Genomic DNA, 23600 nt, shown 5'->3' with positions numbered 1-23600 from the left:
GAGTGTGATGGAGGCAGGCTCTTCTCCGTGTGCTTAGGAGGAGTGTGATGGATGGAAAAAATATGAATCTTGTCAAGGCTCAACAGAAGAATAATCAAGGTTGGCGATTACAGCACATACCTATAATCCCAGCACTCGGGAAGCAGAGGCAGCAGATTTCTGAGTTTGAGGCCAGCCTGATCTACAGAGGGAGTTCCAGGACAGCCAGGGCTACACAGAGAAACCCTGTCTCAAAAAAATAAAAAAATAAAAAAAAATCAACTACTAGACCTTGAAGCTGAATGTTTTCTATGGCCTGGTTTGTAGGGTAGCGGGTAATAAAGTGGATGTCCCCGGCTGAGCTCTTCATAGCTCATGCAGGTGATGAGCTGTTTTCATGACCCAATTAATCCCATCCCAGGCATTGAATGTGTCCTTGCTCATCACAAAGGGGGTCACACAAGCTAAGAGCAGAGCAAGCCCTCATTTGTGTTTTGAACTGGAGAAATATTACAATGTGAACATCTAACCGAGGGGGGGATAACCTATAAATAGTACATGATACATAGGATACCAGTAATAAACGCAACAGACAATCACAGGTGTTTGCAAGATGCTCAGAAATTATGATCCTCGTATTTGTTTGTGGAAATGTAAAGGATGTAGCTGCTTTGAAAAACAGTTTAGAAATTCCTCAAAATGCTAAAAATTATTATATGAACTTCTAATTCTTTCCTTTTTTTTTTTTTAACATTTGTGAGGGGGCGCATGTGCCACCATGTGAGTATCGAGGACAGAGGACAACTTGTGGGAGTTGGTTTTCTTCTGTCCTGTGGGCTCCAGAGATGAGACTCAGATTGTCAGATCTGGTTGGTGGCAAGCACCCTGACTTGCTGAGCCATCTCACCAGCTGTAGAACCACTATCCCCACTCTTAGGCATACACTTAAGCATGTAAAACATCTGTTCACACAAAAACTTGAACACACATGTACATAGCAGCATTATTTGTAATAAGCCAGAGTTGAAGCAACCCACATGTTCCTAACTTGCATATTTATACAACGGAATATTGCTTTGCCACCAAAGTGGATGAAGTTCTAATGCATGCTTATGACATAGATGAACCTCAAAAATATAACTTTAAAAAGTCGATCACAAAAGACCATTTATTGTATGGTACTATTTATAAGAAAATCCATAGAGGGCTGGAGAGATAGCTCAGTGGTTAAGATCACTGTCTGCTCTTCTAGAGATCCTGAGTTCAATTCCCAGCAACCACTTGGCAGCTCACAACCATCTATAATGGCATCTGATGCCCTCTTCTGGCACACAGGTGTACATGCAGATAGAACACACATACATATACATATACATATACATATACATATACATATACATATACATATACATATACATATACATAATGAGGAGGAGGAGATGATCTAAAGAAATAGAAACCAATAGTTGTCTAGGGCTGGGAAGAAACAGGCATAAGTGCCTACAAATGAATTCAGAGACTTCTTTGCTAATAATGACCTAATAAGTTGTTCTGGTGGTTAGATAACTATTGATATACTGAAATTATTGAATTGTGCCTCTGAATAGGTAAACTTTGTGGCAGTTAAGTGCTAGCCCAATAAAGCTATTAAAAGAGAGAGTGCAGGGGCTGGAGTAGTGGCTCAGTAGTTAAAATGATAAAGTGACTTAGCACTTGTAGCTCTTACAGAGGACCCAGGTTTGGTTCCCAGCACCCACACAACAGCTTACAACCATCTGCATCTTCAGCTCCGGGGTATGTGATATCCTTCTCTGACATCTGTGGGCACTGCACACACGTGGTGCACAGATGTACAATGGAGGCAGAACACCCGACACGAAATAAAACTCTTAAAAAAGAAATGAATATGAAAATTGTATTTACAGAATGAGTAGCTGATACTTGTCATTTCTGGCTTTCTGTATCATTTCTCATTCATTTCAGGCTAAGTTCTAGTTCAAGTAGTAAGCATACAGTTAGTTGTCCTTTATTTAATTCTTTGTTTACTAAATTTTACTTTTTAGGAGATAAATTCTCAACAGATTTTTCCCTAAATGTATAGGACATGTTCTTCATGTTTCTCTTATAAAAAGAATATGAATGTCCTAACCATTTCATTATATTATAGCTACATTACAGTATCATGTGTCAGGAATTTAGTAAATATTCCGTTAGTACTTGGGGCAGGTTGTGTCATACAACTTTTCCTGGGGAGATGCAGCACATGTCTACTCACAGACCAGTGTAAGATGCCAAAGTCCAGCTTAGTGAACTGTGGATTTCTTAGGGCTACTTAGAAGAATATAGGCGAGGAGTCACTTACAGGAGAAGAAGGGACTCAAAGACAGCTGCATCACCAAAGCCCACCCCAGAATGGGTGATAGCTCACAGAAGCTGGGAGCCTGGAGCACACTGCACAGTCTACAGGCAGCTCAATGGGTTAGAGAATGTCCTTTCCAAGTGACCCTGGTCTACACCTCTCCCAGGAAGCCAGGACAATTCCTCCTCCTTTCAGACAGCTTGCTGGTCTCAGAGTCTTCTTCACAGTTTGAGTAGTGTATTAGTCAGGGTTCTCTAGTGTAATGTAACTTATAGAATGAATATGTATGTGTGTGTATCTGTGTGTATACTGTTATATACAGGCTGTGGTCCAGCTAATCCAACAGTGGTTGTCTATGAATGAAAAATCTAAGAATCCAGTAGGTGCTCTCAGTTCCTGAAGCTGGATATCTCAACTGGTCTTCACTGGAATCCCAAAGAAGTAGACTTTAAAGTCAGTGAAGTAGTGGACTTGGTAGCAAGCCAGACAAAGAGTAAAAACTTCCTTCTTCCATGTCCCATACATAGGCATCCAGAAGAAAGTATGGCCAATATTAGGGTGAGTTTTCTCAGCTCAAAAGATATGGATTGAACACTTGTCTTCCTACCTCAAAGATCCAGATTAGAAGTGAATCTTCCTATTTCAAATTAAGCTAAAAACCCCTCACAAGTGTGCTCTTCAGTTATGGGTTTTAGTTAATTTTAGATGTAGTCAAGTTGACAGCCAAGAATAACCATCACAACTAGTCCAAGAGTAACTCTCAGCAGCTTTATTCTTACTTTAGGAGGGAGGGGCCTGATGAATCTGGTCAATTTCAGGAACTTCCTGAAGCTATTTTGAGTTGGTTACCTTCCTGGTTAGGGGGCTTCTCTGCAGGAAGTAGTGCTTCAATGTATAGTTTCTAGGAAACAGTTGCACAATAGGAGGTAGGAGCTGAAGTTTAAATTTGGATTAAAAAAAACACAATGTTTTCCACAAGCAGAAGGAAAAAATCGAGTGAGGGAAACATAGATAAAAAGAAGATACTATATGTTATGCATGTACTTTGTAAGTGGACAGGAACTGAGGCCTAGTCTTCCCTGCTCATAGCTCATGCATGCTGGGCAGGTACTCTGTCATACTGCTGAGCTCTATCCCCAGACTGCCATCAGCCTTTAGTCAAGACAGCTGACAAGCCTCTCATCACTGTGGCCTTCGCCCTGTCCCCTTCCTCAAGCAGGTATTGATCTGATTTTGTTACTGTAGGGTTAGTTTGTGTTTTCAAAACTTTTTAAAGTAAAGAAGTAATTAGGGCCAGAGAAATGGCTCAGTGGTTAGGAGCACTGGCTGTTCTTCTAGAGGACCTAGGTTTAAGCCCCAGCACCCACATGCAGTTTGCAACTGTCTGTAACTCCAGTTCCAGGGATCTGACACCCTTATATAGATCTACATGCAGGCAAAACACCAATGCACATAGATTAAAATAAATTATTAAAAATAGAAATAATATTTAAGAGTCTTATGTGTAAAAAAAACATTTTAGACTTTGATTCCATGCACCTGTGCTTGTAGGAAGTGCCTAACCACCTGGAGATGACAGAGAAGACAGGATGGAGAGTTAGTGAGGTGTGTGGGGATGGGCACCTGAGAGGACCCCAGTGCACCCTTCCCTTCTCTACCTTTTCCAGTCCTGCAAAGAAGTGGGGGGGGGGGCACTGAGAGAATGAATGGAAAACTCGTGAATTTGCATTAATAAAATTTTACATGTCCTATTTGTACAGCAGAACTAAAAATAATTGTAAGGCTTTGGGCCAGATTTGTTATGCAATCTTATACGTAGGTTACTTAAGCTAGAAACTCATCATTTTTAAAAGTCAAGCCAGAATTTGTAAATGTGTAACGGAAAGATCAGAAATAAACTATGTAAATCTCTCCAGGCTGGGAATTTACAATAAAACCATTATTCACTGAAAATCTGTATATAGTTGTACATCTGCCAAAGTAAGAAAACTATTAAATCTTAAAAATATTTACTATAAATTAATACTTTAAAAACTAAAAGCAACTAAATCTGAAACATTTATTCAAGTGGGCACTTTTCTTTCTCTTCTCCGGATTTGAACTTATTGACCTCTAGCTCTGCCTGCATTGGTCTGAAGCTGGCACATTACCATTCGTTGCTGTTTATGAACTATTCAAAGTTAAAGAAGCCAGGCAAGCCTTTAATCCCAGCTCTGGGGAGGCAGAGGCAGGAGGATCTCTGTGAGTTCAAGGCCAGCCTAGTCTACAGAGTGAGTTCTAGGACAGCCAGAACACAGAGAAACCTTGTCTTGAAAAACAACGCATACAAGCACACACACATATACACAAAGATGGGAAAGGGAAGGGAAGAGGAAGAAGTATAAAGTACCCATGTGTAGGAGAATTCCTGGGGGAGATTTGTATTTTCCTTTGACCCACTGGCTTCTTAAATACCTAGAAGGTGAAATAGGACACTGATAGACCTGCTCCTGTAACTATTATTTGTGTATTTTGTAATTTAAGGAACTAGTTTATAAAGTTAGAAAGATCCTAATACACTTTTGCTCTAATTATCTAAATATTTTTATGTAAGTTATGATTTATACTCATACTAACTGACCTGGAAAGACTTCAGTGGTCTCTATGGTACTGTGTAGACGCTGCACAGAGAGCTTTAACACATAACCCCACTCCTCGTTCTGATCACAAAGCAGATGCGGACCATCACAATACCTGCCCTTTTGAACTAAACTTTTACTTACTTTGTCTTTTAAAGGTTTAATGAAGAGGCTAGAGGAGGAGATAAAATTTAACTCCTACATGGTCACTGAAAAATTTCCAAAAGAATTAGAAAGCAAGAAAAAGGAATTACATTTTTTACAAAAAGTGGTTTCTGAGCCAGCTATGGGCCACTCTGACCTTCTCGAACTTGAGACTAAAGTAAGTGATGGTCTTCTTCTAGTTCAGCTGTATCTGTCCTGTGACAAGGACCTGCACTCTTCCTGTGGTGTCCTCCTTGTGACTCTAAAGCTAGCCTGGGCTAAGGGTTCACAGCGCTGCTGATGCGTTGTCCTTGTGGAGATTCTAGAATGTTGTATTCTTCAGAATAATCATAATATAATATGATTTTTTGTCTTTAAGTATAAAACAAAAAATGTGTACTTCTCATGTGTACTTTGACTGGACTTTGCTTCAGAATTCACTGGATGTTAATGTATTATAACATCTTGTTCCCTATAAATAAAACACTAATCATTTGTATATTTTTAAAAGTTCTCAGCCAGACATTGGTGGCGCACGCCTTTAATCCCAGCACTCAGGAGGCAGAGGCAGGCGGGTTTCAGAGTTCGAGGCCAACCTGGTCTACAGAGTGAGTTCCAGGACAGCCAGGGCTACACAGAGAAACCCTGTCTGGAAAAAAACAAAAACAAAAAAACAACTGAAACAAACAAACAAAAATAACAGTTCTCATGGAAATTGATTGACAGGTTTTACTTGCTGACTCTTTGACTTATTTAATAAGCTCTTCAGTTAAGTGTCTAATTCTGACCATATTGCCCTTTTAATTCACTTAGGCAACATGGATACTCAGGTCAGATGTGGCTTACATTGGAGGTCACAAGTTAGGGGTTCAGACTTTTGAAGGATGGATATACCAAGCCGGTTTGTTTGTTTGTTTTTCTTTGTTGAAGGACTGATGTTACCCTGCTTTGTTACTTTGGAAAGGTTAATGAGCATATAAATGGTGTCTATCAGTGAGTTTTAGATGTTCCATGTCAGCTCTCAGCTGGGTCTGTGAACTCCCTGTCCTCTGCCTCTGGGGAATGTCTGTCTGGGTTCACATTGTTATCTGTGACTTGTAAGTCACAGCAGAGGTGTGTGGGTAACTTCAGATTTCATATAATAATGTAAGAATAATTCCTATAAGTGCTTCAAGATGGTGTACACATCTGATTCAATCTGTAGAAGTAATCAAATTGTATATTATTTATTATTAAATTTAAGTGGTTTCTAAAAGTGCTCACAACAGTCCACTCCTACAGTAGTTGGGACTTGGCTCCTGGTGACTTCCATAATGGCTCACTGTTACACAAACTCAAGCCAGCGTGGCCTGCTTCTAGGCTGAGCTTGCTCGCTTAGTGCACATAACCTTGGGGATGGTGGTATAGTTGTCTGGCTGTTTGATTGGTTGCTTGGTTTTTCTAAGAGAGTTCTACTGAACTAGAAGCTAAAGCTGACCTTAAGTATCTATCCTCCTGCCTCAGCTTCCCTAGTACTTAGATACACTACCACTCCTGGCTGCCAGGGAGAGTTTTAACATCTTTCACTTTTACACTGTTTTAGGTCAATGAAGTAAATACTGAGATCAATCAGTTGATTGAAAAGAAAATGATGAGAAACGAGCCAATTGAAGGCAAGCTCTCACTGTACAGGCAACAGGTAAGGCGATCTGTAACTGCCGGGGAAGTTCTTCTGTTTCTTGTCTGATGGGGTTAACTCATAACTTCAAAATGGTGTTGGCTGTAGGGAGACCCTGGGCTCTTCTCTGTCAGGTGAGATCTCAGCTCCCACCCAGAGCGCACTTCGCTCCCTGTCTTTTAACATGGAGTCCTTGCATGAGGGGAAACATTCCTTCATCGCTTCCCTTTTATTTATTTTTAATAAAAAGAAAAATAGAATTTTTAAGGGGTTTGTGCACAGGGTACCCGTCTCCTGTCATGTTTTACTCTTTCGCATTTGTACTATGTCACAATTTGGCTGATAACATTCTAAAAATCTTAAGAAAATTCTAGAAGGCTGGGTGTAGTGGTGCATGCCTTTAATGCAGGAGGCAGAGGCAGGAGGATGTTTATGATTTCAAGGCCAGTCTGCTCTACATAGCAAGTTCCATGATAGCCAGGACCACATTCAGGAACCCTTTCTCCAAAAAAATAAACAAACACAAACCATCTCTCAAAAATAAATAAATAAATAGATAAATAAATAAATAAATAAAAGACAGAAAAGAACATTTCCAGAGTTCTAGCTCATTTAAATGTTCATTCACCTTTAAGAACATCCATTTGGATTATGTAAATAATATGTACAATTCTGATGATTCTGATGTTTGACTTTTATCTATCTTATTTATTAAAATGCTAGAAAGATGCCTCTGCAGTTAAAAGTTCTTGCTGCTCTTACAGAGGACCCCAGTTTTGTTCCCAGTCCCCAGGTCAGGCAGCTCACAGAAGCCTGTGACTTCAGCTCCAAAGGGTTCAACGCCTCTGGTTTCCATGGACCTACACATATACATGATGTGTGCATGCACACACACACACACACACACACACACACAAATGAATCTTGAGCTGGAGAGATGGCTCAGTGGTGCAGAGCGAGTGCTGCTCACAGAGGACCCAGTTTGGTTCCCAGTGCCATTGTGGCACTGGCAGTCTCCTGTCACCCCAGTTCCAGTGCTCTCGTCTGACCTCCATGGGCCCCCACACACACATGGTGCATGCAAACACTGATGTGTACACACATACATGTAACAGAAATATCTTATAAAAATAAATCGTTTATTAAATGTACCAAATGTAGTAGATATTTTGGCCTTTCGTTTTTTAAAATATTGGTATTAACCTTAGTGAGCTGCCCTTCATGATATTTTTGAAAAGAAAGTATTTTTATTTCCTTCCAGTGAGTGGAAGTGTACAAACTGTAGACTGGGTCTTACTCTGCGACCCTCCCTAGAAGGTCTGTCTGAGCAGGCAGTGTTGGTCAGGAACAGCAAAATTGACCCTGAAATTTTATATTGCTGAAGATCCTCCCCCAAAGGTAATTTCACAAGATAACAGAAAACTGAATGTATTTATTATTTCATTCTCATACTAAATATCCAACCAGGCATCCATCATTTCTCGTAAGAAAGAAGCCAAAGCTGAGGAGCTTCAGGAGACCAAGGAGAAGCTGGCCAGCCTGGAGAGAGAGGTGTTGGTGAAGACAAACCAGACCCGGGAGTTGGATGGCACAGAGGTTTTGAAGGGAGATGAGGTAAGTTGAAACGTCTTGTGGGTCAAGGGTATGACAGCGAAGTTTTCTTCCAGATCACTGACGCGGTTAACTTCTTAAGTGTATGTTGGTGTGAAGTTAATCTCATTTAGTAAAAGTTACAAAAGCTGAAGTATTAAATGTTATGTCTTTTTGAGGTAATATTGAAAATTTCTTGATATAAGATAAGAAAGACTGGTGTGTTGCAAAACAGTGTTCCAGGGTTTTACTTGCCTTTTGATTTAAATTGTGTGTGTGTGTGTGTGTGTAGGAGTGTGTGCTTGTGTGTGTGGTGGTGATGGAGAAGTGTGTGCTTGTGAGTGTGCATGCCTGCAGAGGCCAGAGGTGGTGTGTTTCGTGGAACTGAAGTCACAATAGTTGTGAACTACCTGATGTCGGTGCTGGAACTCAGACTCCGTCCTCTGGAAAAGTAGGGCGTGCTCTGGGCCATCTCTCCATCACCAGTACCTTTACATTTTCATGACTTTATATTGGATTTATTTAAGTATTAAATTATAAAAGCAAAGCAAACCTAGTAGAATCAAATAGATAATAAGAATTTGTCGTTGTTGATTAATAAAGAAGTAAGAAAGCGTTATCACTGAATTGCTGTCAGTAGTGTGCATTTGACTAACCGTCAGGGTGACCTCAACCTGCATGCTTACCTGCTTTCAAATGTCTTATGTCCTTTGTGTTTTGAGCAATGCTTTAATAGTTACGTTTATGGCATCAGACTTGTAAGTTAGTGGGGCAGTTAATCCTGATTGCTGATGGCTGGACTCGAGCAGCAAAAATACTGTTCTTCATTGTTTTCCATAAAGTTAGCTCAAGAGCAGCTGAGGGCAAAGCCAGACATCTTGAATAAAGCCCAGAGTCTTGTCTCTGCCCAGTGCTTTCTTACGTAACAGTTCAAGTGGCAGGCCACAGCTGGACTCCAACCCCTTGCCTGTATTCTTTAGCTTCTAGACCTCAGCAGAGGCTCCTTTGAAAAGCTGCTCAGAGCCAAACCTCATTTTGGACTTTGAGAAGTTCTTGAGTTCATACTGTGAAAAATTGGCCGTGTTCCTTCACTGTGCCCAGCACAGATGGATTCTTCCTCTGCTGCAGAGATCTCTCTCCTGTGATTCTGATTGTAGCTTTCCAGTGTGGCTCTTAGTCTGAAGGGGAGCTAGCAACTCTAGTAAAGCAGCATGTGGTTGAAAACATCCTTTGGGAGCTAGATAGGAGATTCCTGCCTGCTGCCACGACATGGGAACCGGGGAGCAAGCACTGATGCGACTCTGAGGCCAGCCTAGGCTAGTGTTTCAAAAAACAACAACAAAATTTCTTTGGCTTTTAGCATCTACTTCCTGTTAGCTATCAGACACAGCATATTTTAAATGATACTTAAAAGCTGAATGTGTGCTTCTTGACATCTTGGCTGTCCGAGAAAGACAAAGGTTAATTTCCCGGCAGTTTTGATTACAGGGGCCTGCACTGCTTCCTAGTTTTTATCAACTGGGAATGCCCAGTCCCAGGACAAGTGCTGTGACCACAGTGTCATGGATCCTGCCTTGGGCTCACTGGGCATTCTCTCTATGCAAACATGGGGGAAAGAACCCAGTGACAAGTGACAAGCTGTAAGCCTTTAGTTTCGAAACATCATGTTGTGTAGAGGTATCTGACGGCAGACCAAGAATCCTTTTTTGTTTTTTGTTTTTTGTTTTTTTGAGACAGGGTTTCTCTGTGTAGCCCTGGCTGTCCTGGAACTCACTTTGTAGACCAGGCTGGCCTCAAACTCAGAAATCCGCCTGCCTCTGCTTGGGATTAAAGAATACTTTTTAAGTGGAAGAAGATAGCTTTGGAATTGCTATGGTCAACTTAATTTTTGAGAAATGTGTGATCAAAACCAGAACAAATCAAGTAAATTATTTGGCATTTACCTAAAAGAACAGAAGGTAATGGGGGAACATTATGCATAATTTCTAAAGAACAAATCTTGGTAGACCAATTTTATTTTCAACTTTGATAGAGGATAGGCCATATGGGCAAAAGGGAGGAAACTTGTTCTGCTTAACATTATGTAAGATAGATGGCCTTCTCTAAAGTTTCTTATTTGGCATCACTTGGTAGGCACCCAAACCCCTCTTACTTAAAATGTTATCTGTCAAAACATTGGATGAGAAGGTGCTAAGAGATAGTGGCAGGAAGCAGGCTGGTAGTGACTTGTGCCTATAAACACAGCACTCAGGAGTGCCTTGAGGCAGGAAGATTGTCAGAAGTTTGAGGCCAGCCTGGGCTACATCGCAAGTTCCAGGCCAGCTTGGATGGACTACATAGACTCTGAGAGAAGGTGGGGAGGCGAGAGGATGTATAGTGTTTGTAAAGGATGCCATGGCGGACCCTCGTGCAGACATGATTTTCAGCCTTAGCTTACCACTTAAGGGCGCTCAGGGGGAGCAATGCACAGCTGAGACTTGTCTATGTTTTACCGACCTTGAGAAGATTCTTGACTTGTGACGATTCCCATCTGTAAAATGGGGATGATGGTCTCTAGGAAAAACACATCAAATATTTGATATCAAAGCTTCTTACAGAGCAGGCCGAGTCACCACGTCACACGTGGAACCGTCATTTTATTGGGGGTGGGGGGTTAGTGGACGTAGGAGTCCTCTGAGTACCACTCATCCACTGGGCACACGTCAGCAAGTGTGAGTGTACAGAGTGTGCGGAATGGTTAATGCTGGACGACTAGGTGTATCTTCCCTGCTGACTCTGAAGACTGACTGCCTTGGTGCCTGCAGGGTCTGTAGAGCACCAGACGCTCCCGTGCCTTGGCTCCTGGGACTTCTCTGGTCTCATTATCGCTGCGTGGCCAGTGTGGAAGCTAAAACTCTAGTTCACGGCTTAACATTTGAGAGCAACGTTCAAACTGGAGCTATTAGAAAACTATGAAATAATTTTCTACTTGAGACATAACCTAGATTCAAGATGGAGTAAGATAGCACTGGTAAGAATTATTGTAGCAGCTGTTCACTGAGCCATTACCATGTGCTCAGCCTTTAAAAACATACCTTTGGTAAAATAAATAAATAAAATGAATGGTAAACAAGTAAACAAAAAACCCCAAATACCCATATCTTTGGCAATGGATGTCCAACAATAGGAATATACTTGTGATGGTAATCTTGTTAATATAATTAGTCAGAGACATGGAGAAGATCAGTGAAGCACCATGCCCAGTTCAAACTTCTTATGTGTGTGTGTGTGTGGGGGGGGGTGTTTCTGTATGTGTATCTTTGTGCCATGTACATGCCTGGTGTCTGGGGAGACCAGAGGAAGGAGGTGGAGCCCCTGAAGTTAGAGACTTGTTAGCCACATGAGGGTCATCTGGAAGAGCGGCCAGTGCGCTTATCTACAGAGCTGATGAATCTGCCCAGCTTCCTGAATAGATTGTTATAGTATGAAAGTTGGACTGTTTCCTGTCCCCAATCCAACCCTTCCAGAGAGAAACAAGTGATAATACATCTTTAAATCATGTTAGGCCTATCTCTGGAGACAGAAACAGAAATACTGCTCTGTGGGTTTGAGAAATTTGAGTAGCATTGTACTGTGTTTTGAGTAGAAGCCAAAGAATCTCCCCCAAACACCTGTGTAGATTCTAAAAATAATAATTGCATGTATTTTTTGACACATTCTAATGTAGTTTTGATCGTTCTAACAATGGAAAAAGTTTTTTTAACTATTATCTTAGTTCTTACTTGAGTTAACAGATTCCTTTAGGGTGTTAGCTTCTTTTGTTTTCCTCAGGTGCTTTGTAATGTAGATGATATTAACATTTTTCCTGTAACTTTTATGGGTTTTGAGTGGCTCAGGGTGGCTGGGGTTTGTGTATATATAGCCTTTCCTCAAGCTCAGAATTGTGTTTTTACATTGTAGCAGGGCAGCGTCTAGGAAGCGTCTGGGCAGACAAGTGGGGCGTGTTTTCATCCTGTTGAGAACAACCACCTCAGTTCTTCTATCTGAACAACATACTTAGGCTGAAAATAAGACTTTGAGAATAAAATTCCATGTTGAAAAGATTTGAAGCCGGGCGTGGTGGCGCACGCCTTTAATCCCAGCACTCGGGAGGCAGAGGCAGGTGGATTTCTGAGTTTGAGGCCAGCCTGGTCTACAGAGTGAGTTCCAGGAGAGCCAGGGCTACATAAAGAGATCCTGTCTTAAAGCTAAATTAATTAATTAATTAGTTAATTAAGATTTAGAAGTCAGTGAATAAAGTCAGTGGGAATCACCCTGCACAGAACATATAGGAATACCTCAGTGTGACTTTTCTAAATTTTATCACTTGTAAGAGAAAACACATTTTAATTTGTAAGTTAGTTTGATATTAGATTCTAGCTAAAAATCTTCACATGGAGGCTGGAGAGGCATCTCAGTGTTTCAGAGTACTGGCTGCTCTTCCAGAGGATCCTAGGCTCAATTCCAGCATCCACATGGAATCTGTAATTCTGGGGATCCAACACCCTCTTCTGGCCTCTCATGGACACCATACTTAGGTGATGCATAGACACATTTGGGCAGACACTCCACATATAAAATAAAAATAAAATTGAAATTTAAACAACAACATAATTCCATGTATGGTTTAAAGTGCAAGTCACTGCCATTATTCCAAGGTAAGACACCTTTGAGTATTGGAAGAAGATCTTAAGTGACCTTCCTTTTCTGCTCTGAAGTGTTCCCATGTGTTACACAGACGTCTCTCGTTGGATGCAGCTAGAGCAGCTACACCGCAGCTGCAGGAATGAGAAGGCAGGACCGTGAAGGTCATTGGTGTCAGTGCTGCAGCCAGTGTGCTTCTCTACAGGTAGCAGGAAGGTGTTAGCCCAGTGGATCCTCTTCCAGGGTGCACTCCCTGATGGGATGCTGTCTTCCTGCTCACGCCGTCCATCGCTGTGGCCTTCTAGCGCACATGCTGACAGCAGTCTCTGTGGACGTTACAGTCTGTAGCGCTCTTGAGCTCACAAGTCCAGAAACAGTAAAGACCACAGATGCGGCTTGGGTCCCAGACACTTGGAATGAAAGCTTCCTTGCTTCCTTCCTCCCTCCCCCACCTGCTGCTTCCATTTCTATCTACATGGTCTCATTGTGCAGCCTAGGTGGCCTGGAGCCCAATATGTAGACCAGAGTGTTCTCAAACCCACAGAGATCTGCCTGCCCAGTAAAAAAGTTTTGTTTTTTTTTTAAATCGGGATGTTAATATTAACAAATGTCTTAGCACTGTTTTGCAAGCCTCAGTTGATGAGAAAAATTAATCATCCTCACCCTCACTATGGCTGTTGACGTCTCAAGGTGAAATTTGCTACTTAAGTTGGTAGCCTGTAGCCAGGTCTTTTGGTGTATTGTTTTGCCATTTTTTTCAGTCAACAATCTAAGCTTGTAGGCTATGTTCCCAGGGTTTTCATTCAGATTGGAGTATGTCTTTTGGGTCTAAATTCTTTTAAAGCACCAAATGAACCTGTGGGTTCGTCCCCCTGGTCCATGGGCTGAGAGGTCACCACTGGGTGCAGCCCATTGTACCCTCTCCCTCCCCATCACCAGAAGCTCGGCAGCTCGGAAAATGTGCTTAGTCAAATACTATTATAAGCAGCTTTAAAAACAGCCAAGCATTTCATTCTGCAGCCACCACCAGAAATCCTAGAGCTAAATAGGGAAGATTATGAAATCTTCTTTAAGGACTTCAAAGAGAAGCAGCGTGGAGATAAGGGAATCCTGGCAAGATCTGCTGCAGCTGTCAGTTCCCGAAAAATTGGGAACCAAATTTTGACACTTGTGGTTGAATCATCCACCCTTCCAAGTGAGCCGCGGCAAGCCTGCAATATTTTTAGAACCTTTCAAATCACATTGTTCTCTTTATCATAGCAGGGCCTGTGGGCCCTAAAATTTCCTAAGACATAGAACAAAATCGGACCAAATAAATTTGGCTCAGCTTACTATAATAGAAGTAGTATGTGAAGCAGGCAGTATTAGATTTTCATCTTTTTTCTTGGAACATTAAAAGCACTGGGACGGCAGGTGAAGCGTCCATCAGAGTGAGCTGTGAGCTGTGGTCTGATTCCAAGGAGAAGCCCGGAGACTTGGGAGGGCGTGGTCAGCTCTCTTACAGATAGACATTCCTGGGCCAGCCTCTGCTTAAGGCTGATTGCTACCAGCACATATAACATTGTTCATTATGGACTGTAAAGAGGGCACAGCTAACTAGATACTACCATATGCACATAATTACATCTTTCATGCTTGCCTGCTGAGACTTTCCAATTTAAAGTTTAAAATCTAATTCTAACAAGTTGGGAAAGGTTGGGATAGTGTTTGTGTATGTGTTTATGTTACCCTGGTTACGCTGGGTATTGTGAACAGACGGCCATTTTAGCAGAAAATAAAGGTTGCTTTGAAACATTTTCTTTTTGCTTAGAACAGGTAGCAGCTCTGAGAGCAAACTTCTGAGCCTGTAAGCGAAAAATAGCCTGACTGATGGGAATGCTGCCTTTGGACACAGCGTGTCGTTTGCACATGGTGGCATCGTGTCCCCGAACTCCTTAGCTCCCTCAAGCCTATTTCTATGGATTTTTTTTATTTAAATATCATTTGACCAGAAAATTGACAAAGATGCGATTTAATTGAGACATGGAAACTAGCACAGGGTTTGGACTGATGGGATTTGAGAACAGACAGTACTCATTCTGGTCCAGTTGTTGTAAGAAGAATCTTGAGAGCTTGGTGGAATTTCTCATTTCTCCTTTAAACTATGCGTGGCTCTTCATAGTCTTGAGCAGCAGAACGTTCGTTCGTACCATGTAGTTGTCTTGTGAAACCCTTCCAGCTTAATTGCTCGAAATATAATTTTCGTGCTGGATATCGAAGCAAAAAGGTTTGGAGTAGGGGCAGATTCTTGTTTTCATGTAAGTGTTCAGAATGAAGTCGAAAATCCAGTGATTCTTTTGTAGATCCTGATGGGCTTGCAAGGTTTCAGGAATAAGCCAGCCCAGATTCTGATCATTACTGTAAAAGGTTAGGAACACAGTAAGCAGATAAAAGGAGAAAGAACATTTATCAAATTCCATTTCTTTTTTTTTTTTTAAGATTTATTTATTTATTATATGTAAATACACTGTAGCTGTCTTCAGACTCTCCAGAAGAGGGTGTGAGATCTTGTTACAGATGGTTATGAGCCTCCATGTGGTTGCTGGGATTTGGACTCAGGACCTTCGGAAGAGCAGTCGGATGCTCTTACCCACTGAGCCACCTCACCAGCCCCATCAAATTCCATTTCAATCCCGAAGGAGCTGAGTCTGTAATATTGTTCCTAAAGGCAGAGCTAGCACTGTAAATCATTAATTCATTACTCACACTAGTGCCTGCAGATAGATAAGTGTCCACATAAGAGCGAGTTCCCTTAGCACCTACGGTCCTGAACTGAAAAGCATGAATCCTACTGACCTAAGCACTCACAGTGGGGGGGCTGCTCTTTCCCAAATGACAACGTTGGATTCCATGTGTATAGTGGTACACACAATTGGTGATAGTGCTGAATTGCACTTTTCTGCCCAATGGCAGGCTTCGAATCTCACTGTAATGAGGGCACATTTGTTTGAGTGACCTATTATAGTGCACAGTGGGAAGCTTTTATCTTAATCTTGTACAAATGTATTGCTTATATCCTATGCCTTTCTTTTCCCCCTTTAAAATGATTTGTATTTTCAAACAAGTCTCTTGACTGGTGAAATAGCTCATTGGTTAAAAGCACCTACTGCTCTTTCAGAGGGCCAGAATCCACATCAGGCAGCTCACAGCCACCTGTAACTCCAGCCTCTGGGAATTGGATGCTGTTTTCTGGCCTCTGGGAATGCACGCGCGCATGCGCGCATACACACACACACACTCACACACACACACACACACACAAATGATGATGATGCTATTACTACTACTAAGATCATTTAAAGCCTGGGGGTGGCACTCTGGTTAAGCACACTTGGTGCTTTTGTAAAAGACCCAGGTTTGAGTTCCCATCATCCACGTGGTGGTTCAGATCTTGGGGACCCGCTGCCTTCTTGTGACCTCCGCAGGCACCAGGCACACCTTTACAATTTTGTTTGTGTCTGGGAAGGTAGCTCAGTCAGTAGTGCTTGCTGCTGAAACATGAGGGACCCAGTCAGTGTCCACCACCACCACATAAAACCCACGTGTGATATCAGTCACATACATGTGCAAGCTCACACACATGAACACACGCAGTGAAACACTATTTCTTTAAAGATAGAATGTTTAAATTTGGAAGTCATTCTTTTAGTTTTAAATTTACATTTTCATTTATTTACATGTGAGTATATCTGTGTGCACAGAGCACCTGTGGAGGTCAGGGGATGTCATGAGGGAGGTAAATCCATTCACTCTGCGGGTCCCAGGGTTAGAGCTCAGGTTGTCAGGTGTGGCTGCAAGCACCTTCACCCACTGAAGTGTCTCACTAGCATGAAACTGATTTCTTTTCATAAAAGGATCGTGTGTTAATTATGTGTTTGAGTGTACGTGTGCACATGCCCTGGCACATGCGTGGACACAAGCGGAAGATTTTGGGAGCTGCTTCTCTCCTCCTGCCTCCTGCTTGCATCGCCTTCTCTGTTGTTTCTGAGCTACACGCTCCAGCGTAGCTCATGCACTTCTGCTGATTCTCTGCTCTGCTTCCCGGCACTTTTCACACATGCTAGGACACAGATGTACACGGACACATCGGGTTTTCTGCATGGGCTCTCGGGACTGAACCCAGGCTGTCGTATAGCAGGGACTTTTTCCTGCTGAGCTGCCTTCCTGCCCAGCTGCTTACAGTGATTCTCGGAAACATCTACTTTGGAATTCTTCTTCAGAACTATTTTACATAGCCTCTAACATTTACTTATTTTAAAGTGTGTGTTTTTCTACATGTGTGTTTGTGTAGCACATGTATGTGTGTGTGTCTATATGTACATATACACAGACATGTATGTATGTGTGTATGTGTGTATGTATGTATATATGTGCCTGGTACTCTCAGAAGCTAGGAGAGGGCAGGAGACCCCCTAGAACCAGAGCTATGTGGTTGTAAATGCCCATGTGACTGCTAAGAACCTAAGTGCTCCTAACTGCTGAACCATCTCTCCAAACCCACTCTAGGGTATATTTTTAAACACTTTTACAACTAAGCAAGGAACGTTTAGGGTTTTTAGGCAGTGGTGGTGGAGGGGTTTTTGCTGTTGGTTTTGTTTTTTGAGACAGGGTTTCTCTGTGTAGCCCTGGCTGTCCTGGAACTCACTCTGTACCAGGCTGGCCTCGAACTCAGAGATTTTCCTGCTTCTGCCTCCCCAGTGCTCGGATTAAAGGCGTCAGATACCATGCCTAGTCAAGATTTTATCTTTCAAGCATAATCTAAGAAGAAAAATTTCAACTAATTTTTTAAGTTAAGATGCATTCATTTGCCAAACGTAATAGTGTACTTCTTTAATCCTAGCATTCGGGAAGCAGAGGCAGGTGTATCTGTGTGTTTGAGGCCAGTCTGGTCTGGTGTACACAGTGAGTTCAGGACAGCCAGAGCTACATAGTAAGACCCAGTCTCAAAAAAAAATCAAAACAACAACAACAACAAAAAATAACAATCAGCTTTAAAACAACAGCCCTTTTATTTAGGACCAGGGTGTTGTTGTTTAAACAATGGAATTGCACTATTGATATTTTAACCCGTGTTTACTGACAGAAATAAATATAAAATTCACGCAACTTTCATTACCACCTCCCTTCCCTCTAAAGGTCATTTACTTACCTCTTTGATCAGTTTGAGGCTTGTAAAATTCAGCAATATTTTGAAGTATGTCCGCAGTTTTTAATGAGAAATGCTTTGAAGCACTTTTCCCCAAGTGCTCACAGACCCAGGACAGTGGTGGTGGCAGTCCCAGCCTGTCCTTAGGCTCCTTTCGGCTCAGAAGTGGGAAGGGCCTGGAACTTTAAGTTTTTCAAATCTTATTTTTAATGATGGTTCTTAAATGTTTTAACCTCCCTTTTAGCCTATAACCCACCAGAGGTAGTGGGAAAGAAAGGATACAGAGTGGGAGGGTGGAGAAGTGAACCTGTTTATAGAAAGGTTCTTTGGAGCAACTCCTATCCATGTTGTCTGGAAACCGGCAGTTGAGTGCACAGGTCAGCAGTGACAGCTCAGTCCACTCGCAAACACTTCATGGATACACAGGTAGTCTAATTCAGTACAGTCAGGATAGCAAACACGAATCAGCAGCAGTGTCTAGCAGAGAGGGACAGGCAGGAGTCAGTAGGAGGGACCCTGAGGGACGTTAGGAGAAGTTCTCAGTTGTGTGACTCAGCAGAGCAAAGAGCAGCAAAGATGAGAGACCAGCAAGTGTTGAGGCTACCTCAGCCAAATTCAGCCTCTGTCACTGTTTGTCGGGTCCTTTTTATAGTCCCTCCAAACATCACATGTCCTCCATGGGTCTTGCCTCAGCATGTGCGTCTGTCTCAGCTGATGTCACTCTGCCAATCAGCCCAAGTCTGTAGAAGTGGCAAGAAGCTGCAGCACACCATCACAAGTTTTTTGGTTTCTGTGGAGTCCCAACAAATGCAGCTCAACTACGCAATGTAAGGTAGACCATTATATGTGTGTCATTAGCAAAGAATCTTTTTTCTTTTTCTTTCTTTTTTTTTTGGTTTTTCAAGACAGGGTTTCTCTGTGTAGCCCTGGCTGTCCTGGAACTCACTTTGTAGACCAGGCTGGACAAAGAATCTTTCATCATGTGTCCTTTCACATGTTAGCTTTGGCAGAACAGCCTTTCCTTCATGAGTTTGCCTTAGTCTTCCATCTGTGTTCACTTCAATGAAACATTCCTTCACATGTTTACCCCAGCAAAACACCACCCAACACAACTGACTTTCCAAAGAACCCTTAAGTTTCCATTTCAGGGGCCCAGAAGCGGGGAAGGGAGAGTATTTCAGAGCAGCCTGTAGATCTGAGGGAGAAAGTCAGAGTCAGGAACATGGACTGTATGCAGGGACTGGAGCTCCTGTATGCAGGGCTGTATGCAGGGACTGGAGCTCCTGTATGCAGGGGCTGTATGCAGGGACTGGAGCTCCTGTATGCAGGGCTGTATGCAGGGACTGGAGCTCCTGTATGCAGGGGCTGTATGCAGGGACTGGAGCTTACAGCCATCTACAATTCTAGTTCTAGGTTCCTCCTCTGGCCCACAGATAGTGCACATACATATGTGCAGACAAACCACTCATGCAAATAAAATACATCTCTTTTGATTTACATTTCTGGATATCAGCCTGTGTCCCACACATGCTAGGTGAACGCCCTGTGCACTGAGCTACATCCTTACATCTGTTTTTGTTTTGCTTTGCTGTGCCTGGTCGTGCAGTGGTGTTCATCTAGCTCAGACTGGCCTCAAATTCAGGTTTTTTGGGTTTTCTTCCCCTCAGACTCCTGAATGTCAGGATTACAGATGTGTGCCACTATGCCTGTATGAATGAGTGCCCTCACGCAGTACTTAATTTAGTCAACATACCAATTGCTCCAGCTTCTTCTTCCACATGCCATCCACATATCAATGTTGTGCCCCACAGCTCACGTTATCACCTTAGTATGTTTATTTCCCATGCTCTCACTGAACTTCCCCATGCCTACGGCTGACTCATCTGTGTCTGTGTCACTTCAGCCCCTCAGTTCTGTCCATCACTCTCCATCCTTGGAATCCAGCCTACTCATCTTACTTGCATAAACATTCCCAGTCCACTCAGTTACACCCTCTGCAGGCTTCCTCTGTCTGATCCATTCCCTCTGTCTTTCATGTCTGGACTCTGGCCGTGCCACTTTGCTCCTGAGCCTTTGACATTGGCCATCCCTCCAGGCACCATTGTCACCGCTCTGAGACAGGAGCTCACAGAAGCCTCCTGGGCAAACATACTTCGGGAGCCAGCAGTGCTCGTACTTGCTTTCCCTTGTGTTTTAGAATTTGTGGTACACTATGTCGCTAATTTTCATTTCTAGTGGGGTAAACATCGATAGGTAGGGTCTACATAAAATCTTGAAATCTCTGATGATTTTAAGAGGATCGCTGGGCATGGTGGTACTTTTCCGTAATCTCAGTTCTCGGAAGAATGAGACAGGAGGGTGATGAGTTCAAGACCAGCCTGAGCCAAATAGAAAAGATTATATAAAGGGTTCTTGAGACCGGAGAGTTTGAGAATCACTGTTACAGACACAGAAGCAAAGCATAGTAGGCTGGTGAATAGATGAGTCAGAGGCAAGCAGGTTGTTCCACAAGATCCCTGCAGGTGCTCAAGAAACGATGGAGAGCCGAGCTTCCTAATAAAGAAGTATGGGCTAAAGAGGACAATTGGTTCACTTTTTAGATTGATTATAAAGATGTTATAGCCTTCTGAAGAACAGTTTGGCAGAATATCAGAAATGCGTGGTCCTTTTGACTGTGTCTGGAAAAATATTCCATAGAAGTTATGAAGTGTATATTTAAGGTAGCACAGTGACACAAAGCTGTAATCCCAGCACTCAGAACATTTGGGATTGGAGGCCAGCCTCTGTTGTTACATAGCAAGATCTTTGTCTCAAAGAAAAAATTAAAGTGTTTGAAGAGCCAGTTTCTTTGTATTGTTTTGTATATTCTTTAACGGCCCAGAAATAACCTAAAGTTGAAGTGGTAATTAGGAGGAGCGTCCAGGAATGAGAACAGGGTGATGTGTTTCCTTCTCCTCAGTTAGCCAGGAGCAGCAGAGCACTTAGAAGGCCACCTATTGCTTCTTTGTATGGAACTGTGATTCATGTGACCCCGACTGTACCCTCCTCTAGGTACAATGTACAATGAAGGCCAAATAATAACCGGTTCTCACAGAGTACGGTGAGTAATCTGTGGGGTCGTTCTTCCACCAACAGCAGCTCTGGCTTTTAGCTTTTAAAAATAGTTATGGAGCCAAAGCTAGAGAAGGGAAACTGGCCTAGATGTTACACGGGGTACCAGATGAGCAGGGCTGATTTCATCCTGGGCGCTTTGCCCAGGACACTTTTAATAGAACGTATAGTTACTCTAGGGATTCTGAAGCTGGGCTTATAGCTGGTGTACACATTTATTCTTAAAGGGAAAATTAGCAAGTTATTAGAATTAGACTCTGGGTACTTTGCTATTGCTCAGAGTTTTTTTTTTTTTTCAGCAGCTTTGTAACCCAGCCATTGAAAAATTGCTGTGTGGGGGCTGGATTCCTGAGTAGCAAGACTAACTTAATTATAGAGAAATATTTGGGGAGCCAGTCATGGTGGTGCATGCTTGTAATCCTAGCCTTGGAAAGTGGAAGCAAGAGGATCAGTTCAAGGCTAGCCTAGCTACAAGGGTCCCCTTCTCCCTCTCCCTCTCCCTCTCCCTCTCTCTGTCTGTCTCTCCCTCTCCGTCTGTCTCTGTCTTTCTGTGAGTCTGTCTGCCTATCTGTCTCTCTCTCTCTGTCTCTTCCCCACCCACCCCCATATAATCAAACTCAGTGTGTTGTCATCTGCCTGTAATTCCAGCACTAAGGAGGCCAAGGTCAAGTGTCATGTTTAGGTTCAGTCTAGCCTGGACTACATTAAGGAGACCCTATCTCAAAAATCTACAAAGAAAAGAAGGAAAAGTATTTTTGAACTTCCTTGCTCTAAGGCTCATTTTCTATAACTGTGGATGGCAAGTCCATGGGATGATGTCTCTCTCTCTCTCACACACACACACACACACACCACACAAACATACACACATACACTCACACAGCCACACACAACACACACATACACACACATGCACACACACATACACCCACACAGCCACACACAACACACACATACACAACACACACATACACACACATGCACACACACACAAACACACGCACACACAGAGACAACATACACACACACCATCACCCCATAGCTCACATTGAATATCATTGTCCTATTAAGAACTGTAATATTTCTGCTGCCCATACAAAATTTTCTGCTGTATAGCCAGGCAGTGGTGGCCTTGAATCCCAGCACTCAGGAGGCAGAGGCAGGTGGGTCTCTGAGTTCAAGGCCAGCCTGATCTACAGAGTGATTTCCAGGTCAGTCAGGGCTACACAGAGAAACTCGGTCTCAAAAACAAATAGATGATAGATAGATAGATAGATAGATAGATAGATAGATAGATAGATAGATAAAATGCTGTTATAGAAACACAGTTTTCTGGTTATAAGAAACAAAGACTTCATATTTCCCCACCATCACTCCTCAGTGTATAAATATCAAATTAATTTATCTTTGGTTTGTATTGTGTTATGTGATTTGATCTTAAAAATGGCTGTCTGAGTTGCTATCTTGAGTCTCATTGAAAAATGCTGTTAAATTAACTTTAGCCTAGGATTAAGACAAAATTTTCAACAGTTCTGAGATGGCCATAAACAAACTGCTACCATTTTGTCCTGTGTGTTTGTGTGAGTAGCATTTTCACTATGGTTGATGGTAATAAAAGCAAACATTGTGGGGCTGGAGAGATAGCTCAGGGGATAAGAACACGAGATGTTCGTACAGAGGACCATGTTCAATCCCCAGCACCCACGTGGTGGTCACAACCATCTTTAACTCTACTTCCAGGCGATCTAATTTCCTCTTCTAGACTTCACCAGCATCAGACAAGCACATTGTACACAGACATACATGCAGGCAACATACCTATACACATAAAATAAAAATTTAAAAAATCAAATATTTAAGTGGAGCATGGTGACACCCCATATACCTTTAATCTCAGTCAGGAGGCAGAGGCAGGCAGATTCCTAGTTCAGTAACAGCCTGGTCTACAAGGCCAGCAGGGCTACACAGAGAAACCCTGTCTCGAAAAACCAAAAATATTAAAATAAATGTATAAATCAAATATTTGAAGAAACCCAAATATTTATCAGCTCTGAAAATTATTGATGATACTCTGCATCCTGTAGTGTCAAATATTCAATTGAGATCTAATTAAATATTTTATTCATTCATTTATTTATTTTGATTTTTTGAGATGGGGTGTCTTAGTCAGGGTTTCTATTCCTGCACAAAATCATGACCAAGAAGCAAGTTGGGGAGGAAAGGGTTTATTCGGCTTACATTTCCATACTGCTGTTGATCACCAAAGGATGGAGGACTGGAACTCAAGCAGGTCAG

General features: G+C 42.3%; 1 protein-coding gene across 3 annotated transcripts in view; it reads left to right on the top strand.

Annotated features, from left to right (window-relative positions):
• The window catches only part of Ift81 (intraflagellar transport 81), an 80507-nt gene that overhangs the window by 16882 nt on the left and 40025 nt on the right, over positions 1-23600 (top strand). For all 3 annotated transcript variants that reach the window (XM_029533737.1, XM_029533736.1, XM_021222669.2), the window contains exons 9-11: positions 5115-5278; positions 6683-6778; positions 8225-8371. In XM_029533737.1, coding sequence (XP_029389597.1) covers positions 5115-5278; positions 6683-6778; positions 8225-8371 — 407 coding nt within the window. The remainder of the gene's footprint in view (positions 1-5114; positions 5279-6682; positions 6779-8224; positions 8372-23600) is intronic.

This window comes from Mus pahari, chromosome 23 (assembly GCF_900095145.1).
Source record: "Mus pahari chromosome 23, PAHARI_EIJ_v1.1, whole genome shotgun sequence".
NCBI classification, from domain to species: domain Eukaryota; kingdom Metazoa; phylum Chordata; class Mammalia; order Rodentia; family Muridae; genus Mus; species Mus pahari.
The sequence above is the reverse complement of the archived record's forward strand: the minus strand, read 5'-3'. Positions and strand labels throughout refer to the sequence as shown.